The sequence below is a fragment of the Hipposideros armiger genome, unplaced genomic scaffold, assembly GCF_001890085.2.
Source record: "Hipposideros armiger isolate ML-2016 unplaced genomic scaffold, ASM189008v1 scaffold_135, whole genome shotgun sequence".
NCBI lineage: Eukaryota > Metazoa > Chordata > Mammalia > Chiroptera > Hipposideridae > Hipposideros > Hipposideros armiger.
This window is the reverse complement of record NW_017731485.1, coordinates 1041376-1059631: the sequence shown is the minus strand read 5'-3', so window position 1 is coordinate 1059631 and position 18256 is coordinate 1041376. Positions and strand designations below refer to the sequence as shown.

Genomic DNA, 18256 nt, shown 5'->3' with positions numbered 1-18256 from the left:
GTTTAGTTTATAAATTAGGCACAGTAAGAGATAAACATCAAAGATAATAAAATAGAACATTGGTAACAATATACTGTGATAGAACTTAAGTGGATGTGGTTTCTCGCCTTCAAAGTACCTTTTGTGTGCGTGCTCACGCAGCTTGTGATGTGCGGTGACACACTGCTGCACAATGAGATGACGGAGACACTAGGGACGGCATACAGTTTAAACCTTAGTTTATTTTTGGTATTTTCCATTTCATATTTCGAACCATGGTTGACCGCAGGTACCTGAAACCACGGATAATGGGGGATGACAGCACTTACAGGGAGCCTTGGCCAGAAGCGACAGGCATTGGCTCATCCACTAAAGATAACCCTGGACTTTCGGCACAAGCACGCACAGTAGGTAAAGCCCAGCCTCCTGAGTCAGGTAGACTGGGGTTTGAATTTTGCCTGTGTGGCTCTTACTCCTGTGACTCGTGCAGGCTCCTTAAACTCTAAACCTTGGCTGACTCTATTGAAAGGAGATAATCCAGGCTTTTAATGTCCTGGGAATGAAATGATCTAATAACATAAATTACAGGACTCGGGGGAGTAGACGCTAGGCAGTCACAGGTAGTTCATTATTGTAGATGCTAAGTGACTGAGCCGTAAGTTGTCATTCCCCTGTCCTGGAGAGTTTAATTTTGCTTTCATGGGTGAGATAAACTTAATTTAATATTAGAAGGGACATTGGATTGGTGGTCAGATTTGGTTTTAAATTCCAGCTCTGCCATTTTCTAGATGTTTCATCATGGGCAGCCTTCTGAGTCTTAGCTGCCTCATCTGTAAAATGGAAATAATTTTTTGAATTTATGGAACCATGATAAGGATAAAGAGATACTACAGAGGGTGCCAAAAAAAAAGTATACCCATTTTAAGAAAGCAAAGCTGTATTATTGTAACACTCAGCATATACTGATAACAAAAGATGAATACAAGTCACGTTTGACTTCTGCAGTGACAAGAGCTGCTCAACAAAGTGGTTCCCACCAGCGTCCAGACACTTCTGATTACAGCGAACTACTGCTTGAGCAACGCTGACCGAAGTGTCCGCTTGTCGACATTTTTTTGGCGCCCCTGGGATATTGCCTGGCATCCAGTGGTGCTTGGTGCATGCTAATTCTCAGCACTGTGGTTGGCAGCGTCCTCGCCATCTCTCAGCCCCTTTCAGCCAGCACCCTCGCCGTCCCCCGAGTCGCTGCAGCGCGGCTCCCCACCCAGACGGTGCCTGGCCTCCGCTCTCATTAGAGTGGAGCCCAGCCCAGCTCAGCTGCCTCACCCGGTGCAGCGTCTGTCGGTGCAGGGAGCACGTGCCAGGACGTGAGGCTGGGCTGTGCCGTCTCCATAAACGTGGTAGGGTCGGTGTCAGATGGCCTGGATTTGTTTACTGGTAAAGTGGGATGTTGTATTGTCCTGTTTCCCTCTGTGGATTGCTCCTCACCTATTCTTGTTCTTTACCTCTTGGGCCGAGAGTTCTTGCTATCAATTTACATGAGCTCTTTGCATAACTGTGTGAGTATTCCATCCGATGTGTCTGATCAAGTTTATTACCAACATTGCAGACTGTGCTGTATGTTCAAAATTGTTCTGAGGATGATACTGGGCAGAAATACCTGAGTTTTGGCCAATACGAGGCACCATAAGGGTTCCATTCACAGGACATGCAGACTTACATTCAGAAAGAAAGCAAATTAAATAATAGTTACAGTTATGCCCTTAGCCTGGACTCTGGTCCTAAGCTCGTGTGACTGTTGAATATTTCCCTATTTAGGCTTTAGGAGCCTGACCTAAGGACAGCACCTCCTGTCCTTCGGTTTGGGGAAGTTGGGGTGGGCAGTGGGAGGGGAAAGCATGGACACCTTTAACTTGTTCCAAAGGACAAGTATTCTTCAGTTTGCCTTTTCACTAGGAATACACACACACACACACACATACACACAGCTTGAAAAAATAAAATATACTGCATAATTTTATTTGGTCAAACTTAAATTTTTACTTTTAGATTCTTTATTTTTTTGGACTCATTTTTGTGCTGAGAAAAACCTACCATCCAGATTTAGAAAAAGTTTTGCCTATGTTTTCTAAAAACTTTTTAAATATTAAGCATTTATAGCATTAACTAATTTATCCAGACTTTATGTTTATATATTTGGGACTTTTTTCTAATTTTAAAATATCAGAAATCAACTAGCATCCTGTTTGTTAAATAAATTGTATCTTCAGTGATTTATGATAATTCCTTTATTGTGTGACTTTGTGACCCTCCTTAATTATTATTATTATTATTATTATTATTATTATTTTGAATTTCAGTGTGTTTGGGACTTTTTTCTTGTTCTCCTTACTAACTTGTAGTTGATTGTTAGGTGTTATTTTTCTTTGAGTCCCTAGTGGAGTTCGGAAGCTCTCTAGATGACGCTGCGGCATCTACAAGAATTTTGCACATTTGCTCAGACACGAGAGCCACTGGTGCATTTGTCAAAAAAAGGACGCGTTCCGATTTAGTGAATCTGTGAAGCTAGAGAACGTATTTTTCTAACCAGTGCCCCGTAGCAGTTCTAACTAAACAAGCGTGGGGACCATTCCTAGAATGGTAAGTTTTGAAAGAGGACTTAAGAGAAGCCTCTTTTCTTTTAAGGCATGTGCCTCTGCCTGAAAAATGATCTTTCATTAGCCCACTTTTCTGGATCTCACACGTTTGGACAAGATTTGATGGACAGATTGAGCAGAGGGCTTGGAAACTCAATATTGTGCCTCTTGTGCAGTGTCCCCAGCTCCGGAAGCTTCGAGAGCTGCACTGCGGGGTGGATGTCCCCTGCGCAGGTGTCTGCTTCAGAGCAGCATTTGTGAGTAGGGCTTCATCCTGAATTTCACTTATGGAGCTCAGGGAAACCTACAGGATTGTCTCCCTGGGTGGTCATCTCAGATGGCAGGGGTTTGCTAGAAAGAGAGTCCCTGAGACAGCAGTCAGGTGCCACTTGCCTAAGACCCAGGAGACGTACGCTTCCCACTTCTTGAGGATTTATAAAGTGAATTAAAATGAGTTTAACCTCATATTTATTTGAAATTTGATACCTAATTTTGAACCGATTGTTTATGAGGTCTTGCCTTTTGGTATTTTTCCTCACTTAGGAACTTTTAACAGAAACGTTAAGATTTGCTTGTACATGTATAACATATAAATACAGGACTGGGCCCAGGACCCCGCAGGTACCAGAGGACACAACGCGCAAGTCCCTTAGACGGCAGGGTGCAGCGTGTGCATGTAACCTACACACCCCCCTTCGTAGACCTGGTTTTATTTTATTTTTTTTAGCTGAGCCATCCTGCCAATCTGTTGGCAGCTCAGTGGCAGCTCAGCTCGGGCCGGGCATCGAACTGCTGTTGCTCAGAGCTCAAACTCTTGAGCGAGCTCTTAACCAACTGAGCCACTCGGCCGGCCCTGGTTTTATTCTTTTCATATAGAAGGTTTAGTTTATTAATCCTCTCATGAAAAGTACACCATCACCCCAGTCAGTGATGCACCTCCCTCCTCCTGTTCTCTTCATTCTGGCTTCCTGTTCCTTTCGCTGTCTGAGGTCTCTTTTGTCTCATACAGTTCACGTCTTGCAAGTTTAGTTTAGGCTTGTTTTTCTTTGCAAAATCCAAAAAAATCATAGGTCGCCCCAAAGCCAGTTGTCCGGCCACCAAAAACGGGGTCTGAATCCAGATACAGAGATGGCATCTGTGGGGTGTTGGGCAGTTCACGGTTCCCCAGATTTCTGTCTTAGGCCCTGCTGCCCTCCCATGGTGAAGGACGTGGTGACCATTTGTTTCTGTAGTCAGGTGGTCATGAACTTCCTGGCTCCCATAGTAACTGTTGTTCATAATGGATGGCAGCCGATTGTCAGGGAGGAGAGAGCCCTCCCGTGGGCGTGACTTCATCGCCAGACACTCACAACACCTAACACCCTGGGATGCTGTGTCAGTGGTCCTTACACTGTGCTGTTGAGGGAGTCAGGATGAGAAAAAGTCTGTACGTGTGCAGGACAGACGCAGCGTCACAGGCCGAAGTAGCACATGTCAGCAGCAACAGAGTTTGTTATTTTTTTAATTTTCGAATCCAAGGTGGGTTGAGTCTACAGATGCAGAACCCAAGGCTGTGGAAGGCTGTCTGTACATTTTGTTTTAGTTCATGTTCGTTTTTAAGTCTTGTCTCTGAAGTTCTCAAGCAGCCATTCAGTTTAGTCTCCTTGCTACGATTAGCGGAAGTTAATGGGTTGGCAAGCATTTAGGTATTTTCCAGGCTGGGTAGCGGCAGTTAAAACGGCAGCCAGTTATCCCAACAGAAATTCCAGCTCCGCCCCTGTCATCCTAAAGCAGCCTCCTCTCAGCCCTTCAGCGTTGCAGGGCCACTGAGGTTAGCGCAGGAGGCAGGGTGTCCATACAGGGACAGTGTCACGTAAATCATCCCGTGTGCTGATTAGTAGGAGGGAGGGTTTCATGGGAGCATCATGTTTGGCCGTGTTTTAAATAAACCTGATTCATAAGCTCATCGTAAATGAATAGCACTGCCCGTGGCCTTGTTCAGCCAGCTGGCTCCTCTCCTCCTGCCTCCCTTAATGCATAAAGAGAGAGAATTTAAGTTATTGGGCCTCAAGTACAGGCCTGTCGGCAAGCCAGATTTCAAAGCCGTGAAAGTGACCCTGAGCCCTGTCACCATTTTCTAATGAGAGCCGCAGGGCGAGAAAGCAGCAGAAGTTGGAAACATCTTTCTTTAGGACTTCTTGGTGTAGAGAATTTACTGATCTGCTTTGATGTTTTCATCAAGTCTGTGCCTTTTGAGATCTGTGTTTGTCCCAGTGAGAGAGAATCCTGTGGAAAGCTGGGAGAGCTGGCCTCCTCCGCCCTTGTTTGCGCTTCTGGCCAGGAGGCAGGGCCTTGGAGGGAACGGCACCGAAAGCTACCTTCTTGTTGCAGAGCAGCAGCTGAAATAATTGGTTTGAGAGTTTAGGCTTAAAGAGATTATCATTTCCTATTAGACACATAAACAGTAGAATGGGAATATAAATATATGTGCCTGATATACAGTTAAAATTTAAATATACTAGTTTGTTACATGTTAACTTTTCTTACAAATGTTATTTTATTGGGTTGTCATGACTTATTTTTCCTGTTTTTTTTGTTGCAAAAATGCGTCATGACTTTTCCGACAACCCAATATTTTGTGGCTCTTAACAGCATAAAATAATTCCCTATAATAAAGATTTTAAACAATGTTTATCTTAAAAACAAGGTGACACTTGTTTTTAAAAACAGCCTTTGAGCAATTGTAAGGATTATTTTTAAGCATTGAGCATTTTGGTAGTTTAACCTAATACTTGACAGCTTAGAAATTGTGCCTTTTAACTCCCTGGCTTGTTGCTTAATTGCTGTACTACGTTTTACCTTTTGGTCATGCCTAACCTCATTTGTTTGAGATGGTAGGAAGTTTTTTCTTAATAAAAATAAGACATAAATACTTAGGCAAATCCTGTGTTGTGGCTCTCATGTGGGAATAAAATTTTCTAACTGAGCCATCTTGTCTTCCAAGGGCTTAACTTGATGGTTTTGCTCTTCCTTTATAATGATATACATATTGGGATTAAAGATAGAAATTCTTCCTGCCAAAAGAAGTTTTAAAACTCTATTCTATAGATGTTTATTAAGTAATATTTTTAATTGGTAAACTTTTACTATTTCAGTCTTTTGAAGAATTCAAATGCAAATCTATATGTGGTTTTTATATTTTGGAGGTCATTTTAACATTTCATTCTGTTAAAGTGAAACCCCATCTTAAAATGGTGTTTTGTATACTATGCCTATTATTTATGCAGGTGTTCTTAGAAGATTTACAGTGTAGCCACTATGAAAACTCTTATGCAGAGCTGAATTGTAGACTTTGGAAGGATAAGAATAAAGGAGAGTCTTGAGGGGTGAAGACATGGTAGGCGGTGTGGGGGGAAGTTTGCTAGTCATCCCAGAAGACTGATGGCGGGTTCATATCTAATCTCTGGTTTCTAGTAAACCTGGAGAGAGCCAAAGGAAGTTCGTTTATTTAATGTTTCCTAAAATAAGTTTATTAAAATGGCATTATAAAAAATCTTAAAGATTTAAAGAAATATTAATTTAAAATACTTTAATAATTATTACTGAGTAACAGTAAATAACAAACTTTTTATAAATTTAGAACTGGGTATATTTAGAACTTTGGATATTAGTCACTTATTCTTGTTTTTTTACTTTAATAGACATTTTTTGTGGTATGTTTCAATTAATAGATTATTTTTTAGAATAGTTTTAGGTTTACAGAATGATAGGATGCTTTCACATGAAATGTCATCAGAAAAGTCATGGATGTGGCAAAAATTAGTAATTCATTGCAATGTCGGTCCATTTCAGTGTTGCGCAAAGTGGGAAGTCTTGATTTGGAGCACAGTTTAGGGAACTGTTGGCTTAAAGTCTTTGAATGAGTAATTTTTTTATTCTTAAAAGTTAAAACCTTGTTTATTTCTGGGCCATTTCAAATGTTGCCCTTCTCCTTTAAACACTGCAAAAGATAAGTTGGGTCCCAGTACGACAAACAAATGTAAAATAAAAGATTTTAGTGGGTACATGTGAATCTTACACTAGCTGAATGAAATTCCTGCAGACTCTCTCGTGTTACGGACAGGATGACATTACGGCTAATTAGGGTGTCATTCCTCATTGACGCTGCGCTGACTGCACTGGCTCCCTGGATGCTGGCTCCAGGGTTTTTACAGCAGAGACTTGTAACCACTGAGTTCCTCAGCAGCACTAATCAGCTGCCATCCGGGCCTCACTCTCTGCTGCTCTGGATCATGCTTTCTTCCTGTCATTTCCTGGTTCTGGATTATTCCGTCTCTTGCATGTTGGCGCCCTACCAAGCTTCACCCTCAGCATCATCCTGTGTAGTTTGGATTCAGCCGGCTCCTAAGTGCTGACAGTTTTTGTTCATTCAGCCCGTGGTTCGCACGTGTCTGCTGTGCCTGCTCGGTGCTGGGAGTGCCTGCGGTACGGATACAGGGGAGGAGAAGGAAGAAAGCGGCACTTAGAAGCACGTGCAGGTTCAGGGGATGCCTGAGCGGCTCTGAGTCTGCTGAGTCCCTGTGCGGTAATCAGCTGTCCCGTCGGACGGGTGGTCAGCAGATTTGTAAGAAGGGTGTCAAGGCATTTTAGGCAAAAGGGATGTCACAGGCACAGCATGCTGGGCTCCCGTTTGGAGGATTGCAGCGTTCGTGTGGATGAGAGGATGCGTACGTGGAGCACTTATATTTACTGAGCACTGACCATGTACTGGGTACTGTTCTTAGTTCTTTACGTCCATCCATCCTCATGTTACAGCCTCACAACAAACCCGCTCCTCTATCTCATGAGGACACAGATATACGCAGGCTAATACCGTGTCCACGGCTGTGCGGCCAGACGCTGCAAGGCCAACGCTCGACCCAGCCAGGCCTCTGGAGCTGCACTTGTTGGTTCCGGGACAGTTTCTGTAAGGTATACCCTGCGTGTTTCTCAAGTACTTTATATGCACACTCCCTGCAGGTCATCTGGGCCTGCTGCTCCAGACAGCTGGATCTCGGAGGGCCTTTTCAGCGTCGGCTGTTACCCTGTAGGGTTGTCTTCTCCGCTGTGAGCTCATTTGGGTCAGTTGTATTTTATAGATCAGAGGCTGCAAAACCCCAGCCTGAAGGCCAGATCTAGCCCCTGCCTGCTTCACTGTGTGAAGTTTTGTCGGACATAACTGCACCCACTCACTTATGTGTTGCCTGTGTCTGGTTCTTGCGCTGCAGCCGCAGAGTTGAGTAGCTGGACCAGACCGTGTGGACTGCAGAGCCTGCGATGCTTACTCTCTGTCCTTCGCAGAAATGGTTTGCTGAGGCCTGTTCCAGAGCCTGGTCCAGAGAGCTGGGTTTTCTGTTTTACTGGCATAGATTGATCGTCCGTAGTATTGGGTTGTCGGAAAAGTCATGATGTATTTTTCTGTTTTTCGTTGCAAAAATGCGTCATGACTTTTCTGACAACCCAGTATTTTCTTGTCTTGCCACAGTCTCTGCATTTGAAATTACCTTCTTTTTTTATTCTGGGTACTATTTACATTTCTTCTTTCCCCCATTGTTTGAGAGCACGCAACTTGTCTGACTTATTGGTAACAGTGTCATGCTGGTGCTCCATCTTACGCTGTCTTTTGAAAGTATGCCAGTTGATAGAATGTGTGGTAGTGCCAACCATGGAAGCCGTCCGATCCTGATTGGTGATTTTATAAATTTCTCCATTTCTTCTATATGTTAATCTATTTTTTTTTCTCTTTTCTGGGATCATTGTTAAATAATTTTCACCTCCAGTTTTTCAAGTTATTTGTAGAGTTGAGCCTAAAGTTGAGCCTAATATTTTAAAAAAATTAGGTTAACTAGTATTTTATTTTTTTTTCATAGACCCATGCCTTGGATTTTATTGGTTCACTTTGAAAGTAATTGATTTTTACTTTTATCTTTACTAAGTTCTCCTTTCTGCTTTGTTTTTTAACTTGAGTTGGATGTTCTTGCTGAAAATAATTAAGGCTGTGAATTTTTTTTTAACACTGTGATTTAGCCATAGCTTAATTTATTGTGTATTTTTTTCACTATTTTCTTGATAATCATACAGTTTTGGTATTTACTGTTCAACTCAAAATTTAGGGAAATTGCATTTGCTAGTAGTGTTGTTTCTGTTGTGGTTGCATTGTAACACAGAAATGTCTGTATTATTTCTACTTTTTGCAACTTGATGTTTTCTTGAGAGAGAGAGCGAGAGAGAGAGAGAGAGAGAGAGAGAGAACTTTTTATGACTGTTTCATGGGTACTTGCCAAAAAAGATGTTATATTCTCTGTTTTCGAAGTCTTTGGTGTTGTGTTTTTTTTTTCCATTTTTCTCTTTGTCTCCATTTGGTTTTACATGTTTTGATAGTAAAGTTTGGTATATAAATATTCTTAGCTGTTTATCTCTTTTTAATTGGTTTCTACTATAAATACCTCTTATCCTGTATAATGCTTTTCTCGTTGAAGTTTTAAAATCTGATATCACTAGTGCTTTCTTTAAATTTTGTTAGCATTTCTTGGTGGTATCTGTCTTCATACTCTCCCCCTCCCCCCAATTTTCCTGTGTTTTTCTCTATTTCCTGTTGTTTCAGGAGTGATTTTTGCAAAGTACATTCCTTAAGTTTGCTTTTCTTTTCTTAATCCAGTTTAAGAGCTTTTATTAACAAGGAAATTTAGCCCACCCACAGTTGTTTTGATTGCAGGCTGCAGGCGTTTTGGAGTCTTCTCAGCAGCTACTTGTGTTACGTATTCACCACAATGTTGAAATAATTCTTCCTCATGCCTTTTCTGTATCTTTCGAATGGAATCGATTTTCTTATTTTTATTTACTGACGTAATTAATCTGAAGTTTAACTGCACACGCACAGCAGCCAGTACTGCTCAGTATTTGTATGTGTCACTCAGCACCCCTCCCCCGCCTACATGACTGTTAGCATCTCCTTTACTCATTATTCCTGTGTCCCGGGCTCACGTCTGGAGTGTCCTTCAGATTATCTCCTTTCATTGCGTAGCCAGCACTTAACACTCCTTATGGTTTTGTTGGTGTGAGTGAAGATTTCTGGCCCCAGAAGTGAGCACCTGCCTGAGCCTTAGTCTCCTCCTGGCACTTTGACTGATGAGAAGACAGCAGTTGTTTGAATTTGAAGCAGGGGCTGGGTTGGTTGCAGGGGAGTCCTGCTTCTGAGTTCCTAGTCACCTCTGCTGTGGTGCTGGGGCCCTGATCACTCCCGGCGTTTGTCTGTGATTGTCGTCTAAGTCTGTGCATGTGTTAGAGAATGTTTTCCTGTTGCCGTCTCACCTAAGTAACATCTTTTTGGTCTATTAAGGTGCTGTCACAACCTTTTCCTGTTTTTCGGCAGTGGGTAAACTGTACCACTTTACGGTCACGTTCAAGTACTAAGCATGTAAAAGCTGAGTTACGGTTTTTATTTTCCTTACAATGTTAGAGTTGCATATACAGCAAAACCTTAGATTGAGAGTAACTTGGTTTGCGAGCGTTGTGCAAGACGAACAAACATTTCTAATACATTTCAACGTGGTAAATGAGCGATGTCTTGTAATACGAGTAGTTTGTTTCCGGAACGAATTATGCTCGCAAACCAAGGTATTACTGTACTTTATCTTGTGGTTTCAAAGGTACTTTAGAGTATCCGATGCCTTATTTCCCTCGTGGCAAGGAAGTATACGTTATTGCCACATTCTGGGAGCATCACATTGTCTGGGAGACGAGATTTTCTACGCAAAGTACTTAGACCTTGAACGCACTTGTCCCAAATAGTTATCAGTGAGAGACTTTCAGTCGCCTTGGAGGAGAACGGACGGGATTTCAAGCACTAGAATGTTCGTATATTTCAGTAGCATTCCTCCTGAACCACAGTTTACTTGTGTTACTTTAGAAAGATCAAAGTCAAGTTTAAAAACCTAAGAGGGCTAAATCGTGTTAAAAGGTGTTAGTATTAGTGATACAGTGGAAATCCGTCGGTCGTCAGAGGAGAAGACGACTGTGGGGCTAGACTGTTAACCGCGAAGGCTCTAGGCTGAGGGCGTGTAAGAGGCAGCTGGGTACCTACTGGAAACACTGTGTCACAGCAGCATGTACATTGTAGGCGTTTGGTGGCTGCTGGCTTTATTTGGGCCACAGTAATAGCTTGTGTTTCCTGAGTGTTTACATCATGCTGCGTACTAGCCCTAGACAGCACTGTGCAGACAAGGAGAAAGACACAGCCAACCCACCTTGCGAGGCTGGGGCTGTTTTCATATCAGGCCTGGCGCTCTTAACCCTGAACAGTTTTCTGTGAGTGTCCCCACTGCCCGCACAGAGACGTTTCACTTCATTTATATGACAGTGGCATCTGGGAAGATGCATCACAGCCTCACAGAAACATTAAATTGCTGCAGACGTTTAAGGTGGGAGTGTGCCCATCATGAAAGAAAATAGCCACTGTTTATATAGTCTTGTGTTTGGTGCTCTGTAAATAGTCACATATGTAGCCTTAGGACAGCTGTGCAAGGTGTCACCCCGTTTCCCAGAGGAGACCATCGGCTCAGTCAGGTTTGTGCAGCTTGCTCAAAGACCCAACGCTTAGTACAGGCAGAGCTGGGCTTCAAACCTGGGTTCATCTGGTACCACAAATTCGTCGACCATGCTATTCTCGGTACTTTTAGAGATTGGGTATATCAGAACTGATTTAGGGCATTTCCATCAGTGCATTCTCTTTTAGGGTCCAAAAGTTCACTGTCTGTAGCTTCTTGTTCACACAGTAGACAAATGGCTGTTTCTCCTATTGGCTTCTGACAAGCGGTCCAAGGTACTCTCCAGTTTTGATTAGTCTCAGCTTTCATGCTGTTATAATCTTCATGTTTACTTCCCTTCTCTGTTTGTGTTATTTGATTCAGACTTTACATTCTAACAACAAAAACATCCTTAACTTTGCCTTTTCATAAGGGAACCGCCAGACGGTTTGTACCCTTGTTCTTGTGTTGTCCTGCAAAGATGGAAAGGAGTAACGATGAGACGGATTAAGAACAGTTCCCAAGGAACTAAGGGTCTTGATTCTTCCAGGATCACTGGCACTTGATGTCTCACATTGTTCTTTCGTCTCTGTCAGGCCCACACGGTGTATAATTAGTGTCTCATTGGCCTTGTTCTCTGGTCAGAGGACAGTGTGGGACAGGGGGTTACACATGAGCTGTCACCCAGGCCAAGGAATGCGAGGGTCTCCATGACCTCACGGACCAGTCTGCAGAAAGTGTGTGGACCCTTGGCAGTGACCTCTCCTGGGAAGCCGGAGCCCGTGAACGAGGGGTCCTTGCGCACTAGAAGCTCTTGCTCTTTTAGGGCTGTTTGCGGGGTGCCTTTTTACTGGAGGGCTACCCTTGGAAGCACGTTCCCCCGGCTAATCTTTTCCACCTCTTTCTCTTGTTGGCCCAGTGCCAGACCAGATAAGGCCCAGTGCCAGCCAGCCTCCGCCTGCCAGCTCTCAGAACGGCCCCTCCACAGCGAGCAGCACCGCTAACGATGCCAGGCACGCCCCAGCCAGCAGCGAGCAGCAGCCCCAGCAGCCTCAGGCCCTGCCCCGGTACCCTCGCGAAGTCCCGCCACGGTTTCGCCACCAGGAGCATAAACAGCTTCTGAAGAGGGGCCAGCATTTCCCTGCCATCGCAGCAAACCTGGGACCCGCTGTTAAAGCACCAAGCAGCCAGCCAGAGAGCAGCGCCTTTGCGAGTCTGCAGCCACACAGCAGCACGGAGGCCCCAGACGGCAGGCAGCAGGCAGGTGAGTGAGACAAGGCATCTCTCTCAAGACTCCGCTGCCGCTGAGCAGGGGCGGGGCCGTGAGGCACGGCACTGGGCAGTGTGCTGGCCTTCACCTGCAGCTGGGGCGGAATGAAAGCTCTGTGTGGGGGCTTGGGGGTGGGGACTCTTAACCGTGGGGCCAGTAAGTAGCTGCGCGTCTGCTGGTGAAGTGACCGTTTTCCTCTTGCTCCCTCCAGGTTCTCCCCGCTTTACTAATAAGCAGCTATGGCTAGTGCTGGTCCTATGACCCGTGAAAATGCGCGCACACACACATGCACACACACACACACACACACACACACACACACACCCCGTTATTTGCTGAACAGTTGTGTGCTCCTTACTGCACTTCAGCCTCGCCCACCTGTGAGGTGTGGGTCGTTCTTATCTCCACGTCTCAGTAGAGGAAACTGAGGCATGAAGACACGGAATAACTTGCCCAGATCACTGAGTTACCATGTGCCACCAAAAGACTGCCACTCATGAAAACGACATTCAGGTGGCACGTGCATGCAGCTGTCCCTTTAGAGTGGCTTGTCTCAGCTCAGTGATGATGGCAAGGCATAAAGTACATCTCTATGTGGTCACAAGTTTCTCGAAGCCTAGTGCGTTTCGACACACTCTGACAGGTTCTGACAGGTGGTTGTTGGTTTGTCCATTCATTTATCAGACTGTTTTGAAGCCTTTATCACGAACCAGAGAGAGGACTGAGGAGGGGCATGGCTCCCACACCTGAAAACCCCAGCGAACTGGTACTGAACACAGGCTTAAGCCAGATGGACCTAGATTGTCAATCCCAAGTCCACTGTGTGCCCCGTGTGCCTGCGTCTCCTCCGGGCAGCCCTTTGTAACCGTCCCAGGTAGTCCCTGACTTTCTACCTCTGTGCTCTCTTGCCAAGAGCCAGAATGACTCCACGTGATAACATGAGCGGTATTTCACAGCCAGTGAGGGGGACATCTGTGTGTCCCCTGAGCTGTGCTTGGAGCCACCGTGCTGGCTGTGCTAGGTGTGCGCTGCCGGGTGAGCTGGGTCGGGCAGAAGGGGTAGACGTGAGTTCCTCGCACAGGTGATGAGAGCAGCACATTACTATTGGAAAGGATACAAACTTCACTTATCCTCCTGAGTTAATACGCGCCCCCTACCCCTGCAGAAACTCAGAGCTGTGTGGGTCTTGCCAGGTCACCTAACTCAGCTGTGAAGTGTGGGCGGTGGGACCCAAGCTGTAGGGTGTCCTAAGGATTAAACTGTGTGACGTGTAATGTGGCCAGCTTAGTATCTACAGCTTGGCGCTGAGTGAATGGTCTCCCGAAAGTTTTATCGAAGGGCCTGCCCTTTGTAGGAAGGAGGGGCTGGTTTAGACGGAACACATCCAGCCCAAGTCAGTGAGCATTTGGTTGGCGGTTCTCCTGGGAGGTCAGGCTGGACGCAGATGCACTGAGCCATCAGCATGAGAAGAAACACACTCGAACCTCAGAGGTTTTCAGATGACACGTGCTGGGTGCTCACTGCTGCCCCGGAGGGAGCCATGGCGGTTGGTTCCCCTGGAAGTGGGTGGTCAGCTTAGAATGTGCTGTGTGCTAAATGTGCTTTTTTGGTTTGGGAAATAAAAGAACAAAGTTGTTTCTGAACTGGAAACAGCAGGAGTGTAAGAGTCTTGTTTCTCAAAAATGGACTTGGGTCAGAAATCCCAGTGTTACAGGTATGATTCTGATGACAAGAAGGCCTACGGCGTGGGCATGGAGGCAGTCTTCCAAACAGCCGGAGAGGGAGAGCCTCCCACCTGGGTGGATGGCGTCCCGGGGGAGGGGCTGGTGGAAGTCGGGGGAGGCAGGCAGTCTGGCTGACATCGGGGATTCAACCCCAGACACCTAGAGTGGCCAAGGACCACAGCTGCCTCTGTCTGTCTCAGTCATGCGACCCCATCTACCAACACATCACACGTTTACAGGACAGTTCCTTTGTACGTGCCACTACCCATGAGGTGAGCAGTGAGCGGTGACAAGCACAGTTTCCAGCCAGCGCCGCCGGCACGCACAGAGGCCCAGAAACAGGGAGCTGCACGTCCTGAGCTGCGTGCATTCAGAGCTGTGGGGGCCTTTGGCTTTTATTCTTATCTGTCTGTATCTACAGCTGGTTTTTTTGTTTCCTGAATAGAGCTAGTTAATGAGTAGAGCTGACATGTACATTGGTACGTACGCTTCATCCACAGAAAGGTGGGGTGTGCTGGACCTGCCATGCCGTCTCATCACACACTGCACTGGGAGTAGGGTGGTACCAACGTGAGACCTGGTCCTTTGTCAGTCAGAGGGCGCAAACCCAGTGCCTGCATGGGCTGGCAGGTAAGTGGAGTAGAAGACAGAAGGATCGGTGGGAACAGGGGCGACCGCACTGGTTTTATACCCTGCCCCCAAAGTACCTTCACACTCCCCTTTGAAGTTTTAGAGCCTTGTGCTGGTCAAAGCAGACAGCTCTGCAGGCCGAGCCGAGACACTTAGGGCTGCCTTCCGTCCACCCTGTACGACCTCTGGCACCTGGCTCCCGTTGGGGCCCACAGGCCACCTGACAGGCTTGCAGGCTGGCAGCAGCATCACTCTTCGGGACCAAAGGGCTCCAGCCCACATTTCATGATCCAGCATCCATGACCTGTACAGACAAATTGAACAGCTAGACAGCGAGCCCCTGTGTACCCTGCACCCAGATCCCATGATGTGAATATTTTCCTATCTTGGTTTCACACACACACCACTCCCCCCCCTTCATATATATACACACATGTACCCATGTGCACACACATTCATTTCACTTCACGTTTAACTTCACAGGAGTAAAGATGGTCTCCAGTACGACCATGGCACCATGATGACCCCTGAGCAGGAGGGGGTATGTTTAATAGCATCCTGTGGTGCGTAGTCCGTGTTTGCAGGACAGCATGACATGTGGTTCAGGGATGAGAGGTCACCCCTTGGCTGCCTCCGGGGAAGGAAGGAGGTGTAACAGCGATGGGCTACACAGGAGAATTATACTGTAATTAGCAGTGTGTTTCTTAAGGTGAGGGGTACGTGGGTGCTTTCTTTATTACTCTTGATAGCCTTTCCTGCATTTGAATTTTTTTTTTAAGGAAGCTCAAGGACATTTGAACTATCCTGGTGAATGACCAAGAACTGAGGCTGTTTTAAGGAAGAAATGGTAGCATTAAAGTTTCCACATCGCAAGGATGGCGTTGGGCTGCCTTGTGGGTACAGGAAACGCATTGTTCGTCTCCCTCCAAGCCTCAGGTGGTCGGTTGTGATCACCGAGGAGTCTGATTCTTCCACAGCTTCCGTTCCACCAGCCCTGCCCCCGTCTCTCCGATTCTGTTAATTCCACTAACGTAAAAGGGCATAGAATTGGCTTGCAAAATGTGTGTTCTGCTGGCTTTTCTTGCTTTCGACCTATTCTGACAGAAAAAGGCTTCACTTTCTTTGTAAGTAGTCAAGTCTGTGTCATTTCTCATGGTTTCTTTGCTTTCATGTATACCAAATTCTCATTCATTGATAATTTCATGGCTTCATCTTTTTTTGTTTGTTTGTTTTTGTTTTTTTAGCTGAGCCATCCTGCTACCTGTTGGCAGCTCAGCGGCTGCTCAGCTTGGGCTGGACTCGAACTGCTGTTGCTCAGAGCTCAAACTCTTGAGCGAGCTCTTAACCAACTGAGCCGCTCGGCCGGCCCTGGCTTCATCTTTTAACACTTGGAATTCTTTGGAAAATTGCTTCATTTTTTTAAAGTATTGAATATTCTTTTTCTCCTACTTTTTAAAATGCTAACCGTTGCCGTATCCTTGGGTCTCTTCCTGGATTACTGTACTCTGACAGTACACTGCCGTTTAACTGCTGTGAGGAAGTGCGACCCACCCTCCCCTGATACCCCATAACTCTTCTTTTGGAGATTTTAAAAATAATTTTCTCATTTGTTATATATGAAATTTTAAATCACTGTAATCAAGTTACAGTCTCTTGTTAGCAGTGTCTTATACCTGAATTAAACTTAGGACGTTGCCACAGATCCAAATCAGGAACAAGCTTCCATCCTTGGTCAAGGTGTCTGCTGGGCCCACAGTGAAGTTTAATCCCATGTCACTAAAGGCTTTAGCTTTATTTCAAGTTGCTTTATAGTTTTCGTGGCTGTTAGAATGAAGCTCTTTTTTTCCATCACATTTTCTTGTCGATTATGCCTGTTCTATAGGAAAACTATTGCTTTTTACATGCTAACTTTTTTTGTTTCTTTTCTACTATCTTATCTCATTTGGAGGCCATATTTCATCAGTTAGCTTCCAAAACAACAGTGAGCAGAGGTGTTGGCAGCAGATAATCCTCTCTTTTCCTGTTGTTACGGGAATGCTTCTGATGTTCCACTGTTAAATTTTAGGGCCCTTCCTTTATTTTCAACTTGGGTAGTTTTGTCTAACATTCCCCGTCTTCTGTTCTTATTCCTTCTGTGTGGAAGTGGCAAGACACACACACACACACACACACACACACACACACACACACACACACACACAAGCAAATAATGGCAACAGAAATACTTTTGCTGTAGTCCACGAGAAGATGATGATGCCTTAGATTTGGAGGAAAGTGGATGGATTTGGGACTTGGTGATGGTTTGGATTTGCTGTGCACGGGAACGAATCAGAGCTGAATCTTAGGGAACTTCCTGAGATGAGGAAAATCAGTAAAGAAGCAGGATTATTCTCCTTTGGAAGGAGGGGCGTGTGGGGTCGGACCTGCCCTCTACGGTTGTTTCCAGGGTTCGTGACCTTCGTGCTGAGCGAGTGACTGGGGTGCAGGTGCTGTAGCGATATGTGTTGATCCAAGAAGGCTGACTTTTCCGTGTCCTTCACCTCCTGTGAAAAGTCCTGGTGGGCACTGAAAGACGACAAGCGTTGTCAGCTTAGAAAAACGGTTCTCAAGCAGGGAGTGGAAGTCAGTCACTTATAGAACTTTAAAATATGTATATTTGGTGAATTCTGTGCACCTTTCTGGTCTCGCTAGTCCTTTTTCCTGCTGCTCTTTGTAGTTCCTCGCCTTTTGCTGCTTAACCATTGTGCTTTGAGAGAAAACAATGTGAGATGAACGTGCTTTTCCATTTTTGAATACCCTAGTAGCGAGTTACACTTACTAGGCCTCCAACCCCAGGGGTTGGTTCATGAGGTCTGGGTCCTGACCTGAGTGTGTGTGTGATTTAAAAGCACTATTAACACTCTGATTACTGCTCTGAAGAGAACAGTATGAGCAGTCCCCAAAGACGGGCTCTGTGCAGACCCCTCAGCAGCTCGATACCTACCTGGGAGGATTTCTGACCACCACACCCATAACCTAGCGAGGAGCAGTTCGCTGCCCGCCGTGTGACAACCAGACGATGACACACAGCCGCAAGTCCAAGGTCACAGGACGATGCAACTGGTCCTCGGCGGGCTTCAGTGCCAGCAGCCGATTTTTAATCAGAATAAGTCGGTGGCCTTCACCATCTCGGTTACCCATTTCTCTGTTGTCTAATAAACACGGCTATGAAGGTAAATTCAGAAATTTTTGTCAAGGAGAGTAGAACTAAAAATACTCTTTTTAACCTGTGTGCAGCATTTCAGGTTGAACATGGACACTGATGGAAATAGAATGGAAAAGACTGTCATTCTTATAAACTTGTCATAACACGCAAGACAGGTGTGTGGAAAAGCTGTTCTAAGAACAGAGGCTTCCCACTATATCGCTGAGCCACTCCGGGGCGGAGGCCTGCTTCTTGTCCCCCTGGTCCCTCCTCCCCTCTCCCCCCTCCCC

General features: G+C 45.5%; 1 protein-coding gene across 9 annotated transcripts in view; it reads left to right on the top strand.

The window, feature by feature from the left end:
* TNRC6A (trinucleotide repeat containing adaptor 6A) overlaps window positions 1-18256 on the top strand; it is a 142734-nt gene that overhangs the window by 97755 nt on the left and 26723 nt on the right. For all 9 annotated transcript variants that reach the window (XM_019649826.1, XM_019649822.1, XM_019649825.1 and 6 more), the window contains one exon: window positions 12078-12422. In XM_019649826.1, the coding sequence (XP_019505371.1) occupies window positions 12078-12422 (345 nt within the window). The remainder of the gene's footprint in view (window positions 1-12077; window positions 12423-18256) is intronic.